The sequence below is a fragment of the Clinocottus analis genome, unplaced genomic scaffold (assembly GCF_023055335.1).
Source record: "Clinocottus analis isolate CAN_PGR_092001 unplaced genomic scaffold, fCliAna1.0.p SCAF_11, whole genome shotgun sequence".
In the NCBI taxonomy this organism is placed as follows: domain Eukaryota; kingdom Metazoa; phylum Chordata; class Actinopteri; order Perciformes; family Cottidae; genus Clinocottus; species Clinocottus analis.
Window position 1 is genome coordinate 5,602,690 of NW_027175832.1, and position 13,928 is coordinate 5,616,617.

Below are 13,928 nucleotides of genomic sequence, written 5' to 3' on the forward strand. Positions count from 1 at the left end.
TTTCAGTGATCATTACTATAGCAACAATATGATATCTTAGGCTTATGAGGAAACCTGTAGTCTGCTCTTATTATAGACTATCATGCTCGTAATGTAAAAACAAGTGTTGTGATGCGCCAAATGTTTTTGGAATCATTTAACTCCGCCCTCTTGGGTTGGCCCCGAGGTGAGCCTGATATAAACAGCTGCTCGCAGATGAATAGGTGAGACTGCTCGGGTGCAGGCAGGTATGACAGCCACGCAGGACTTCACTGGGTTCACCTCAAAGCTCTGCGCTTCTTGACGCACACACGACTCGGACTTTACGCGGAGAGCCCATTGGAAACTTTATCCACAAAGAGGAACATTCTCCAGAGAACATGAAGCTAGAGGTGCTGTGTGGGAGCCACTATGACGTGAAGCATTTCGAGATGTCTATGGATGCGGAGGGGAGCGCGCGTTCTCCTCTTTCTGCTGAGGAGGAGCTGGGCTCGGATGGGGACTGCGTGGCTCCCAGCCCTCCTCCACCTGTTGCTCCATGCACCAGCACCAAGTCCAAGCCGTACACACGGAGACCCAAACCCCCATTTTCGTACATCGCCCTCATCGCCATGGCTATCCGGGACTCCCCCTCTGGACGTCTGACTTTGGCGGAAATAAACGACTACCTGATGAAAAGGTTCCCGTTCTTCAGAGGCAGCTACACCGGCTGGAGGAACTCGGTTCGGCACAACTTGTCTCTGAATGACTGCTTTCTCAAGGTGCTGCGGGACCCGTCCAGACCTTGGGGGAAGGACAATTACTGGATGCTCAACCCTCACAGCGAATACACCTTTGCGGACGGAGTGTTCAGGCGCAGAAGAAAGCGCATCGATAAGAAGTTCAGCAGGGAGCCAGAGGCGCCCGAGGAGCCGCGCAGCATTCAGCAGTCTGCATCCGCCACCAGGACGGATTCGTGCGTCAAGTTTACTAGTTCCTTCGCGATCGACAGCATCCTCAGTACGCCCTTCAAGAGGGACTCGAACCAAGAACATTTAGCACTCCCCCTGGCCTTCACCTGGCCGCGCTACACTGAACTGATGATGCCTCATTTAAATACACCTGCCTCATATTCATACTTCAAGCCAGCCTGCTACGCGGACTGCTCTGCTGCGCATGCGCCACGCGCCTATTTCCTGTGATGATTAAAACGCATCATTGTGCACTGACATTGGACACAGAGGAGAGGAGAATTGGAGTGGACTTTATTGTGGTGGCAAAGTGTTACTCTTATTGTTGTACCTCTTGAAGCATTGCCTTTTCTTATATTTGGTCTTTGATGCACAATTATGTGTTGTACATGTTACTTAACTGGCCATTAACGTTGTCTGAAAACGTGTTAAAAATATGCACTTTGACTGTTTTTGTGTCTCTGTCTTTCAAAAACGAACGAAATAAAACTCAAACGATGATGTCTGCGTTTTCTGGTTCCTGAAAATGAAATAAAGGCGTTGCTTCTTGTGGAAACAATTGGACGGACCTGTATGATACATCTACCTCATACTTTGAGAGCTCGATGGCACACACATGAGCCGCCTCTTAGTATCAAGCCTCATGCTTCTTGGCCTTTAGTTTATAATGTTGCACATTATATTGTAGGTTAAAGGGTGAGAGATTCATCCTTAATCGTTTTTGGAAGAACAGCCAGTAACAGTGCGTAATCATGATAATAATAATCATGATAATAATAATAAACTAATAGCAATAATAATATAATCAGACTAAATTATGATTTATTGATCGTGTGTCGTATAATTTCCGATTCAAAAATGAATTGCCCTTTAAGTGTTTCTCTGTCAGTGTTCATGGCATCCAATATGTTTTCTGTCTGGCGCTGCAAATAGCTGCCGCCTCAGTCACACATGCAGGAAAGTGTGTGCACATGGCGCATCCTGAGCGAACTCCACTGGAATCCACAATAGCAAGAGAGTTGTCTTCCAAGAAGCCCATTCTTCTGAGGCTATAGAAAGTACATTTCCTCTTAGCCCACAGCGGTGCATCCTGCACGCAGCGGGGCAGCAGGTTGGATGTTGCTGAGATTCTGGGGAGATCGTGTTATGCGGTGTGGGAATTTATTTATTTACAACGTTATTATATTGGTGGCTGGCTTTGTGATGGCAGCTACATTTGCGCAACTCGATGGCATTGAAAGTAGAAATAAATAAACTTTCTCTATATAAATAAATGATCAGAATGTTTCATTAAAACTTTAGAGCGTCTATTAATTCATTTCTCCGGGGATGTCAAACAGGCTCCAGGAGGTAAACTGACACGTGTGCGCTGTGTGTGGCTCGTTGGCTCTGATGCAAAAAGCATGCCTCAATGTCAGAGTCCAACCTTGAACACATCCCAAATAAATGAACACCCTGTATTTAAAAAAAGAGCCATCGCATTCGTTAAAAAGTACACGAGGAAAAACTATTTCTCCAAATAGTTTCGCTTCATTCATCAGGGCTTATCACGCATAATCAATTCCTGACAACATGCATTCAGAGGTGTTTTGGAAAGAGAGTCGTGGGAGGAGATTTGTCTTACTCCACTGCGCCCTGTCCGGCTTCTACTCTGGATCCTGGCCAGATGGGGAGGGAGTAGTTCCTGGCGATTTCTTGGAGGGATTTGGGGGGATAGAAGGGGCAGAGAGAGGTTTAAGAATTGATAGGTGGTCGACTTGTGTTTGGCCAGTTTGATACGCGCGAGGGGAGACGAGCAGACACACTGTCGTGGGATTATTGCCAGCGATGGACAGAGAGAGAAAGCAGCAACAGCGGATGGTGTTTCTTGATTTTTGCGGTTATGAACGCGCAGAGCATGGCAAAGGGAAACTGGCTTTTTAATCACAGCATTAGCCTTCATGAAATATAAGAAACGATTATAGTCGCTCAAGTGTTACAGACAGCTTGCAAAAGAGGGACAACCATGACGACCGAGACCTCCAATCAACATTTGGATCCATCTAATCCTCGCTCCAGTCCAGCGGCCGCTGCTTTGAACGCAGCGTTGCTGAGCGCGCAGCCGGTGATGGAGAGCGCGCACCCTGCGTCACCCAAATGGAAGAAGGGCAACTCCGGCTTGAGGCGTCCGGAAAAGCCTCCTTACTCGTACATCGCCCTCATTGTCATGGCAATCCAAAGCTCGCCGACCAAGAGGCTCACCTTGAGTGAGATCTATCAGTTCCTGCAGGCCCGCTTTTCTTTCTTCCGGGGAGCCTACATGGGATGGAAGAACTCCGTCAGACACAACCTGTCTCTGAACGAGTGTTTCATAAAGCTGCCGAAGGGTCTCGGGAGACCCGGCAAAGGGCACTATTGGACCATCGACCCGAGTAGTGAGTTCATGTTCGAGGAGGGCTCGTTTCGTCGCAGGCCTCGGGGGTTCCGTCGGAAATGTCAAGCAATGAAGCCGATGTACAGGATGATGAACGGCATCGGCTTTGGCGCGTCCATGCTGCCGCAAAACTTTGACTTCCAAACACCTCCAGGCTCACTGGCGTGCCATAACGGCTACAACATAGACCTGATGGGCAATACAGTGCCAGCTGGCTTCGAGGGCCTCGGAGGAGGACACCACGTCTCACACATGTCGCCAGGCTCCGGGTCAGCGCACATGGCCGCATGTCAGGTGGCCTCTAATGCGGACTACTGCCCGGACAGCAGCAGCAGCCCGCTGCAGTCCTCCCCGGCGATGGTGGGCGCGTTGGACTGTCAGTCTCCTTACGCCAATGCGGCCTCACACTGGAGTTCTCCTGGTGTGTCTTCATACATCAAACAGCAGTCTCTGGCAGCTGGCAGCCCCACTTCTTCTGCGATGTCCTCCTACTCTCTGGATCAAGGCTATCTGCACCACAACGCACGAGACTCCTCCGAGATCTCAGGTAGAGCGCCGCAGATATCCCATGGTGCCTGATACATGTGCAGCCAGATGAGTCGCGAGAAACTGAATTGAGCTTTGATTTTCACAGTGCATTTTTTTATTCTATGAAGTTGGATTGGATTGTGTAATCTATCTGTATGGATTCCGGTTGCAGTGAGTAAAACAGACAAATACCCTGACAAGGGCAAACTAATGCATCCATCAGACGGCAACGTTGCGTAATTTAGACATTCATTCGTCATTTAGTTTCAGTAATTTAGTTTATATTTGCTGTGTCTATAGAGCCTACATTCAATGTAAATGTCTTAATATTTAGTATTTTCACTCGGGCTTTCTTTAAAGGCCTCTGTGATGTAGAAGGTTTTTATTATTATTTATTTTTTAAAAAAAAAAGGCAAAATAACGTCATAAATGTTTATGTTAAAGACCTGCGTGAACTCGACGTTAAACTATGTCACGAACTAATTATCATCAATAAATAATAATAATAAATCATGAAATAATAATTTCGCTACAACTCCATTAGAGCCTTCAACATGAGCCACAGCAAATTCATAATCAGGGCATTTACAAAGGACTTTTATAGCCTTTTTCTGTTTCAAGTCTTACTTTTGTCATGCTGTTCTTTGTCATTTGATGCACACAACACATAGTGGAACTACACTATTACACACGTTAGTGTGTAACTGATACAAGATAAACCTCAGATTAAGTCAGGAGCTGTCTTTGTTAATGTTTGTTAATCCATTTAAAAGTATGTATTACATCCATCAAAAGCTATAATAGTGTCATAAAAATGTTAGGTTGCCATGTGGTGAAAAATATTTTTGGCTCCCTCAAAGATCCTCCAACACGTCACATATACTGTACTTTATATTTTTAATATCTATATTATATTATAATGCCTAGCCTCTGAAAAAGGGCTGCACAGCATATGTGCAAAGAAGTTTTTTTTACCACTATGTATTTGCATTTAAAACTGAAAACTGACTTGATTGCTGAAAACAAAACAAACGCACGCTTCACATTTTAATATATATATATATATATATATATATATATATATATATATATATATATATATATATATATATAGACACGCAGACTACATTAGGAATTAGAAGTATATATATATATATATATATATATATATATATATATATATATATATATATATATATATATATATATATATATATATATGCAGACTACATTATGAATTAGAAGTCCACTTGCTTTTATAATTTGCTTATACTTGATATGAGGCCTTAGTCAATTATTTGTAATCCTAAATAAATTCATAAGCAGCAGGAAACACATTTCATCATGTGCACATATTAAATACTCAGAATGTGTTTGTTGTCCGCCAGTTTGAACACAGATAATCCACATTGACCCCGTGTGTGCTGTGTGTCATGTGTTTCGTGTGTGTCATGTGTGTCATGTCTTTCATGTGTTTCGTGTGTGTCATGTCTTTCATGTGTTTCGTGTGTGTCATGTGTTTCGTGTGTGTCATGTGTTTCCTGTGTGTCATGTGTGTCATGTGTTTCATGTGTTTCGTGTGTTTCATGTGTGTCGTGTGTGTCGTGTGTGTCATGTGTTTCTTGTGTTTCATGTGTTTCGTGTGTTTCGTGTGTGTCATGTGTTTCATGTGTTTCGTGTGTGTCGTGTGTGTCATGTGTGTCGTGTGTTTCGTGTGTTTCGTGTGTGTCATGTGTTTCATGTGTTTCGTGTGTGTCATGTGTGTCATGTGTTTCGTGTGTGTCGTGTGTGTCATGTGTGTCGTGTGTGTCGTGTGTGTCATGTGTGTGTCATGTGTTTCATGTGTATCATGTGTGTCGTGTGTTTCGTGTGTGTCATGTGTGTTTCATGTGTGTCGTGTGTGTCATGTGTGTCGTGTGTGTCATGTGTTTCGTGTGTGTCATGTGTGTTTCATGTGTGTCGTGTGTGTCATGTGTTTCATGTGTGTGTCATGTGTGTCGTGTGTGTCATGTGTGTCGTGTGTGTCATGTGTGTCGTGTGTTTCATGTTTCAGTGGGTCTGTCTCGGTACTCTCACTCCGCTCCCGGGTGCGACCGGAAGGACTTCGTGTTGAACCTGAACGGAATCTCTTCCCTCCATCCCGGCAGCGGCGGCTCGTACTACCACCAGCTCCACCAGCACCACCAGAACGTGTACCAGGACGTGAAGCCGTGCGTCATGTGACGTCATGACAGAGACAGACCAGAACCTGTCTGCTAAATGTGACCCTCAGGAGGAGTTATTTTAACAGAATATTTGGTGACTTTTGGTGATTTGTTGAATGAGAGGACTTGTTTTGCTCCTCTCGTAACTGACTTTACATTTATGAATAAGCGATATCAACAGTTTAACTGAAAACAACTTTACTATACCTGAATTCATCTTTATTCATGCACTTTCATGTTGTGTTCCTGACGTCGCTGAGATTGTTGCTGATTTCTTAATTAAAGAGATACTTTTTTAAGGATAATTTGTAAGTGTATTGAGCAATAAACGTTGTGCGTTTTTCATTTTTTTTCTGCAGCTTGCAGTTCTACCCTTGTATATTATTATTATTATTATTATTATTATTATTATTATTATTATTATTATTATTATTATAAATAATATTAAATTTCGATCGACCCTTTGGGTTGGGTTTAAATCTCTAAATTTGATATGCAACAAGAGAAAATCATTATGGATTTACTCAAAATTTCCCTTTCAGAAGAATCCACTGGTCTTCTTGAGATACACAGTCACCTCATTGAGCCCCATCATCTGTTTATATGAACAAGGATAAGGTGTATTTTTCTATTAACACTAATCATACATTTTGTCATGAAAAGACGAGATGGACATTAATAACAGGGCATAAACCTTCTTTGATTCAGTTCACACATCGATAATAATGTGTAATGTGTAAGTGTAATGCAGTTATGATGTAATGATGGTTGTTAATAATAATTGAGGAGAAAGGAAGGAGACAAGATGCACATTTTAAACCGCAAACTGGATAACACCCCATCCTTCTTGTTTCGCCCTGCTGCTTTTCACGTGACTCTACCGCCACCTGGTGGTGAGTGAGAGTTGAAGCGTTGAAAATGTATGTCAAATAGTTATGAAAAAATGCTTTTACATATGCAGCAAAATAATTGAAAGCGTTCTTCGGAATAGTCAGTTGATATATAAAATAAATAAAGTTACTATTATCTTTAGGTTACATACACGGTGAAATGTGACGTCTCTCGGATTAACAGTGATGTTGAGGACAGTCTGCTTGACTTGATGAATTCAGTCCTGAAAAATGTTGTTAGACTAACACTCACATTAAGTCTATTACTCAATTTTGTCAAAATGCATCAGAGACACGAATCTTGTCATTTTATGAGTCTAATATTAAAGTTTAGGTCTGAGAGATATTGGTAAATAAACATAAATAATAATGTCGAACATTACTGCACAGATTAGACCAGCGTCATTTCCCATCACCAGCTTTTAAATGCAGGCACAATTGTTGTTATGCATTAAAAGAATGCATTAAAAGAGCTGATTAATGTTTCTACTGTCCATGGATATGAATATAAATAATAATACATTTAAGCTCCATTGTATATGTATTTAAAAATATATACCCTAAAATATACACCCCAAATGAATAAATCAAAATGGATGAAATGACAAAGAAGAAAACATTTTCACACTAACTTTCAGAGCTTTTAGCTGACTGAAGTTTTTTGTTTGAATACTTTGGAAGTGAGTTTCAGTGACCTAATATCTCAGATTATTCATGAATTAAGCATTAAATAAAGTGTCTGTCATTACAATAACATGTGATATGGACTTCTGTCAGGAACTGTAACACAGCATTCCCTTCTTGTACTTTGTGTATCAGCGGCTTATTCTATGATGTAATGTTACAAATGATTGTAAAACCTCTTCAGTCAGTTGTTCATTGGGAAACATGGTTACTGTCCCTTAAAAAGTCAAATAATGTCGCCACATTCAACCAAAATTCATAAATAGGTTTTACATCTAATGTGATATTTGTGATATTTCTCTCCGTTGAATCTGATTTATGTTTTAAAAATAAATAAATCGAGACAATAGGGTTAGGGTCTCAAGCAAATCAGTTATTAATTGTATAGTTTTTATTGGTGATGCTTTTGTCACTGTCTAAGTAAAAAGACAAAATATCAAGCTTAAGTTGTTTGACCCAACCCCCTTTGTCCTAATGGCTGGTTAAGCTTTGTACTTCCTCTGTCCTGTTGGGATTTATACCCTTTATTTTCATGTTTTTCATAGATATTCTTCTCCCAGGTTATGCTCAACACAATTCAACATGTACAACCACACAAAGAAAAAAGAGCAGGCAGAATCAGCTTGAAATGTATCGAAAGGAAAAAGAAAAAAGACATTTAAAAAAGTCACAGACCAGATTAAACATTCCAAAATAATTTCGAAAGATGAAGACAAAAGTAATTCAAGAGACATAACATTGAAAGACACAACTCATCTTTATCGCCATCATTATCACTGAATATCTCTGTCAGTGCTACTGACTAGAATATGTGTTATAATTGTGTGGCTTTCTTATTTTGTATTAAAAAAAATCATACTTTTATTAAGTGTTTAAATTCAACAAAGATACAAAGCACCACGTTCTTGTGTGAACACAACATCTTCTGCTTCTAACTGGCCGGATATCACATATTCGGCCATTGCTCTCAATGTTTGTCCCGCCCTTAAACAAAATAACGGATGGACATGGAAAACAAAGCATTAGAAAAATCATCATCATCATCATCATCATCATCATCATCAGTGCTGTCTTGTTGCACTTCAGGAAGAGGAAGCAGAGGATGAATGGGAAAGACGTTTGCAAATGAGTTGAGGGATGTGCACGACGTGACCGGTGTGGTGCAATAACCCACTTCATATGTCTCTGTAAAGAACGTTAAAGGCATCCCGGTGGGGTCAGAGGTCAGACCTGGTGTTCTGGTGTTCACTATTGCATGGAGAGTAATGTTTTTCTTTTCAATGTTTCCTATATATGTTAGAATAAAGTGCATATTGTCTTATACAACATCTGCACATCGTGACCTGAGAAGAAATATGCGCCCATTTCATAAAACATTTTAGTAGACCCATTTTACAAATACAAAAGTCTGTAATGAAAACATTGTTATACACTGCGTATGCACTGCTTAGACAGTTATACACTGCTTATGCAGCTTATGCAGTGTATAACTCTAAAAGCATTTCCACATACTGACATCAGGTTACTTAAGCATTTGCATGTAAGCTTCATGTTATTCTAAAAGGATTGAGGTGTGTATCTACTCAGAGTGTCTCTCAGAATGTTCTGAGTAGCACATCTCACTGTTCAAGGTCGTAGATGTGTCTTATCTGCTCACCTGTCTGCTTTATTAATGAGCCATCTTTAAACTGTTTCCAGGCTGCAGTATGCATATCAACCGCTAGGTGGCAGTAGCGTCTCATTTATGTTCTAATACTCTGGGCAGCAAGAGGCTCCCACACACACACACACACACACACACACACACACACACGCACACACACGCACATGTGCACGCACATGCTTTTTGTCCGTTATCAGTTTTTTTTTTTTAATCTTCTTCTTTTTAATTTGTCTCCAGCAATAGATAGGTTCAAACAATTGTCTTATGAAATGTCTTTTTGGCAATTAAAGAAAGGACTTCATCCTGATTTTAAATAAATAAATGAATTACACAAATCAGTGTGGGCCAATTAGTGGAAAGCAAGCCAAGATTTCTAACTTTCCCTTTGTGAACACTAGAGGGAGCCAGCATCAAAGTTATGAAGCAACTTTAGCTGTAAAGTAAATAGTTCTCTCTCTCTCTCTCTCTCTCTCTCTCTCTCTCTCTCTCTCTCTCTCTCTCTCTCTCTCTCTCTCTCTCTCTCTCTCTCTCTCTCTCTCTCTCTCTCTCTCTCTCTCTCTCTTTCTCTCTGAGATTTGTCACGGTCATTGTGCTGTGAACATCCATCTGGTTTAGTATTGTAACCTGCGTTATTTAATTTAAACTTATTTATATAAACTACATATAATAATATCATTATAATATCTTTATATCGTTATTTGTTATGATATTTTACTTCGTTTTCGGAGAAAAAAATCCCTCTACCATGGGGGAAGATTAAGTGGAACAAATGCATCAAAACTAAACATAAAATGACGACGGATCTAATTAAATTGTAGCACAAATTAAATTCGAACAAGTGTCACTTTAAAACCCCAAACCTGTATTTTGATAGTGGCGTTCTCAGTGTATTGTAAAAAAATAATAATTAAAAAACAAACATAGAAGAAGAAGAAAAAGAGCAGTCAATAACCATCAAATGTTAAATCATTCTGACATCCATCATGTTCCTGCTGCTTCGTCGTGGACACCTTAAACAATTACGCGTCAGGAGGACTGGGTGGGCAGGCCGTGGTATTAAGTAAAAAGCCCGTCGTGAATTGTGTAAACAGCCCGGGGCGGTGGAAAAAGTTCATGCCCGGGTCCATGTAAGGAGAAACCGGCGGAGCAGCAGGCCACTGCACGGACATTTAATTAAGACGACCTGCGGAGGATTACGTCGATATTAAGACTGTAACGTTGCCTCTCAATGGCCGTTAACAATTTCATGCACAGTCGCCGTTTGCAGCAGGCGACCAGAGGCCTTGTGGGTCGGCCTCTTCCACTCGTGTCTATCTTTGATCACAATCTTTCATTTCAAACCTCAGCTTTATAATTAATTATCAAATCGTAAAACACCTAATACATCTCCATGGAATTGTTTTAAAAAAAAAATTATTATTAAAGAATGGAGTTGCGTCTGTGTAGGTGTTTGGTTTTAGGAGACAACACACTCACAATAGGCTTGAAACATCCCAGCAGATATTCACACATTTTTGAGTCAAAGCCCCTCATGTGATGAGTCACGCTCTTCCCATTTTTTTTTTTACTTGAATAAACTCTCACACTTCTGGCTCCTCGCGGCCAACAGGTCCTTTAATTCTCGTTGTAATGAGATCTCACTTAACCGCCCACTGCGAGGCTCTCACCTCCTTTGATGTCCCAGTGATCTGCTGCTGGTGTTTGGACTTCGAACTAACACAATGCATTTGGATGCGTTCAAACTGGGCGTATAAACGACGCCATTTGGTGTATTGGTGTCACTGTAATACAACAATAATTAAGTCATATAGGATGGCCGCTATCAGAGATATCAAATAAAGGATCTGCGTGAATTGTGATTGATTTTGGATGTATTTTTACAAATACAAATGTATTTCATGCTATTATATGTAGCTTCATGATATAGTACATTAAGAAATCGAAAGACAGCTATTTTAGTGTTCTTATCTGACATAGGGGATGTCTTTCTGTAACAAAGTGTGCGGGAATATGCTCTGCGCGGGCTGATACGTGCATGTTGCTCTGTCCCGTCTGAAGTCCCGGCCGCAGTGTGCTGGGAGTGACCGACACCTCCTCTCCTCACCAGCCCCGTGTGTGACCAGCAGCGTCCTCGCTCCCCCTCGCACGGCCTCCCTTCCCATTGGACGACGCGCGCACTCGTGTGGGCGGAGCTCCACTGGCAGCCCCAAAAAAAAGGGAGGAAAGAATTTAACTGCGCAAAAAAAAAAAGTCCTGTGTCCAAAGTTCAGAACTTTTTCAATTTGAGTTTCATAGAGACACAGGGATGGGGACGGCTTAAACACGGCTGAGATCCAGTCTTTCCTCTCTTTTTTCTTTTGGAAGTGAGCAGTGCGGAACTGTGATTCAGAGGAAGGGAGAAGTGGAGCTTCTCCGTCTGTGTATTTTGGAGCTCTACTTTCCTGCCGGACCCAAGTGAAGACATGCAGGCTCGCTACTCCGTCTCCAGCCCCAACTCCCTGGGCGTCGTGCCGTACATCAGCAGCGACCCGAGCTACTACCGGGCCGCCGCCGGTGGCGGATACACGGGGATGCCCGCGCCCATGAACATGTACTCTCATGCGGCTCACGACCAGTACCCAGCCAGCATGGCCCGGGCGTATGGACCGTACACCCCCCAACCCCAACCCAAGGATATGGTCAAACCCCCGTACAGCTACATCGCGCTCATCACCATGGCTATCCAAAACTCGCCTGACAAGAAGGTGACCCTGAATGGGATTTACCAGTTCATCATGGAGAGGTTTCCATTTTACAGAGACAACAAGCAGGGCTGGCAGAACAGCATCAGGCACAACCTGTCGCTGAACGAGTGTTTTGTCAAGGTGCCCCGTGACGATAAAAAGCCCGGCAAGGGCAGCTACTGGACCCTGGACCCGGACTCGTACAACATGTTTGAAAACGGCAGCTTCCTGAGGAGGAGACGGCGGTTCAAAAAGAAGGACGTGGTGAAAGAGAAGGAAGAGCGGCTGCAGAAGGATGTGCCTCCGAGGCAGCAAGGCCGCGAGCAGGACCAGCCGCTGCAGGGCTCCAAGCCCGTGAGGATCCAGGATATAAAGACCGAGAACGGGACGGTCACGCCGCCGCAGTCCGACTCGCCCTCTTTGAGCACCGTGCCCAAAATCGAGAGCCCGGACAGCAGCAGCATGTCCAGCGGGAGCCCCCACAGCATCCCCTCCAACCGCTCCATCGGCATGGACGTCTCCGAGCACCACCAGCAGCAGCAGCAGCAGCAGCACCACGGCCAGGCCTCGACGCAGGGCTTCAGCGTAGACAACATCATGACCTCCCTGAGGGGGTCTCCTCAAGGTGCCACCGAGCTCGCCCCCAGCCTCACCGCCTCCACCAGGACGGGTATAACACCGTCTTTGTCCTTAAACTATTCTCCGAACCAGTCATCTGTGTATAGTTCGCCGTGTAACCAAAACGCCATGTCCACTACCTCCAACGCCACCTATCATTGTAACATGCAAGCCATGAGCTTGTACGCCGGGGACAGGTCGAGCCACTTGGCGCCGAGCACCACCGTGGACGAAACGTTGCCAGATTACTCGGTCACGACCACCTCGCCTCCCATGGGCCACGGTAATCTAAACTCGGTGCAGGAGGGCCACCATCCGCACCAAGGGAGGCTGACCTCGTGGTACCTCAATCAGGCCGGGGACCTGGGCCACTTGGGCGCAGCGTACCCGGCGCAGCAGCAGAACTTTCATTCGGTGCGAGAGATGTTCGAATCCCAGAGAATTGGCTTGAATAATTCGCCGGTGAATGGGAATAACAGCTGTCAGATGTCGTTCCCGCCGAGCCAGCCCATCTATCGCACTTCGGGAGCTTTCGTATATGACTGCAGCAAGTTCTGACCAAAGAAAGTGTATAGGCTCGACATTTCCCCTCGTGGTGTTTGAACTCTTCCAGTGAACCCCCCCCCCCCTCCTCCCGCCTTTCATCCCTCCATCTCACCTGCCCAACACCTCATGGACTAATATGAGACAGAAAACAAACTAAAACACAGAAAAGACTCTATCTTGGTTTTTCTAAAGAACAGTGTTACTGCAAATAACACGTAAGTCTCTCTTTGCTTTTGTGGCTTTCCGTAATATGTTGAGGATATGTCAGTTTTCATGGACGTGTAAATTGCATATAGTAATTTATTTCTAGTAATGTAGCCGGGTATTATGGACCAAACACCAACAAAGTGTTTCTAAATTGAATTGCCTTAATTGTCCAAACAATTGTTCCAATATAAAAAAGTAAGAAAAAAGGAACGTGTATATCGCCGTACTATTTTAAAGATTCTTCTTTTGTTGGAAAGTATTCTGAAGGATTTTGTTTTGTTTGTTTAATAAATTTTCATTTTATGTGAGTTAAACTTACGCCTCGTTTCTTACATACAGACGTGGCTCGTGATATTTTACATGAAGTCTGGCTCGTGTTAGTCATTGAGGAAGCAATATTAGGCCTCGTTATGAATCTGAACTGACTCTTATTTATTTAATGCGCGTCATACGTTTGGCCTGTAATCTGCTGCACATCTTTGACATCATTTTATTCTCACTAAAATAATTCGTTTACTTGTAA

The 13,928-nt window shown here is 42.9% G+C and overlaps 3 protein-coding genes across 3 annotated transcripts; all 3 read left to right on the top strand.

Moving 5' to 3' along the window:
• Positions 1-229: 229 nt before the first annotated feature.
• LOC137782224 (forkhead box protein Q1-like) lies at positions 230-1,417 on the top strand. The gene has a single exon (XM_068571422.1). The coding sequence runs from the start codon at positions 360-362 to the stop codon at positions 1,158-1,160; it is 801 nt and encodes a 266-aa protein (XP_068427523.1). The 5' UTR covers positions 230-359; the 3' UTR covers positions 1,161-1,417.
• A 1,517-nt stretch (positions 1,418-2,934) lies between these two features.
• Positions 2,935-6,093, top strand: LOC137782221 (forkhead box protein F2-like). Its single transcript, XM_068571418.1, has 2 exons — positions 2,935-3,889; positions 5,924-6,093. The coding sequence occupies exons 1-2, from the start codon at positions 2,935-2,937 to the stop codon at positions 6,091-6,093; spliced, it is 1,125 nt and encodes a 374-aa protein (XP_068427519.1).
• A 5,530-nt stretch (positions 6,094-11,623) lies between these two features.
• On the top strand, positions 11,624-13,713 carry LOC137782035 (forkhead box C1-A-like). The gene has a single exon (XM_068571108.1). It carries the CDS (start codon positions 11,774-11,776, stop codon positions 13,208-13,210), a length of 1,437 nt encoding a protein of 478 aa, XP_068427209.1. The 5' UTR covers positions 11,624-11,773; the 3' UTR covers positions 13,211-13,713.
• Positions 13,714-13,928: the final 215 nt, after the last annotated feature.

Excerpts from the sequence above, each read along its gene's own strand:
- LOC137782224 (XM_068571422.1), top strand. The coding sequence starts at position 360 with ATGAAGCTAGAGGTGCTGTGTGGGAGCCACTATGACGTGAAGCATTTC.
- LOC137782221 (XM_068571418.1), top strand. The coding sequence starts at position 2,935 with ATGACGACCGAGACCTCCAATCAACATTTGGATCCATCTAATCCTCGC. Across the intron at positions 3,890-5,923 it reads AGACTCCTCCGAGATCTCAG|TGGGTCTGTCTCGGTACTCT; the intron begins GTAGAGCGCCGC and ends TTCATGTTTCAG.
- LOC137782035 (XM_068571108.1), top strand. The coding sequence starts at position 11,774 with ATGCAGGCTCGCTACTCCGTCTCCAGCCCCAACTCCCTGGGCGTCGTG.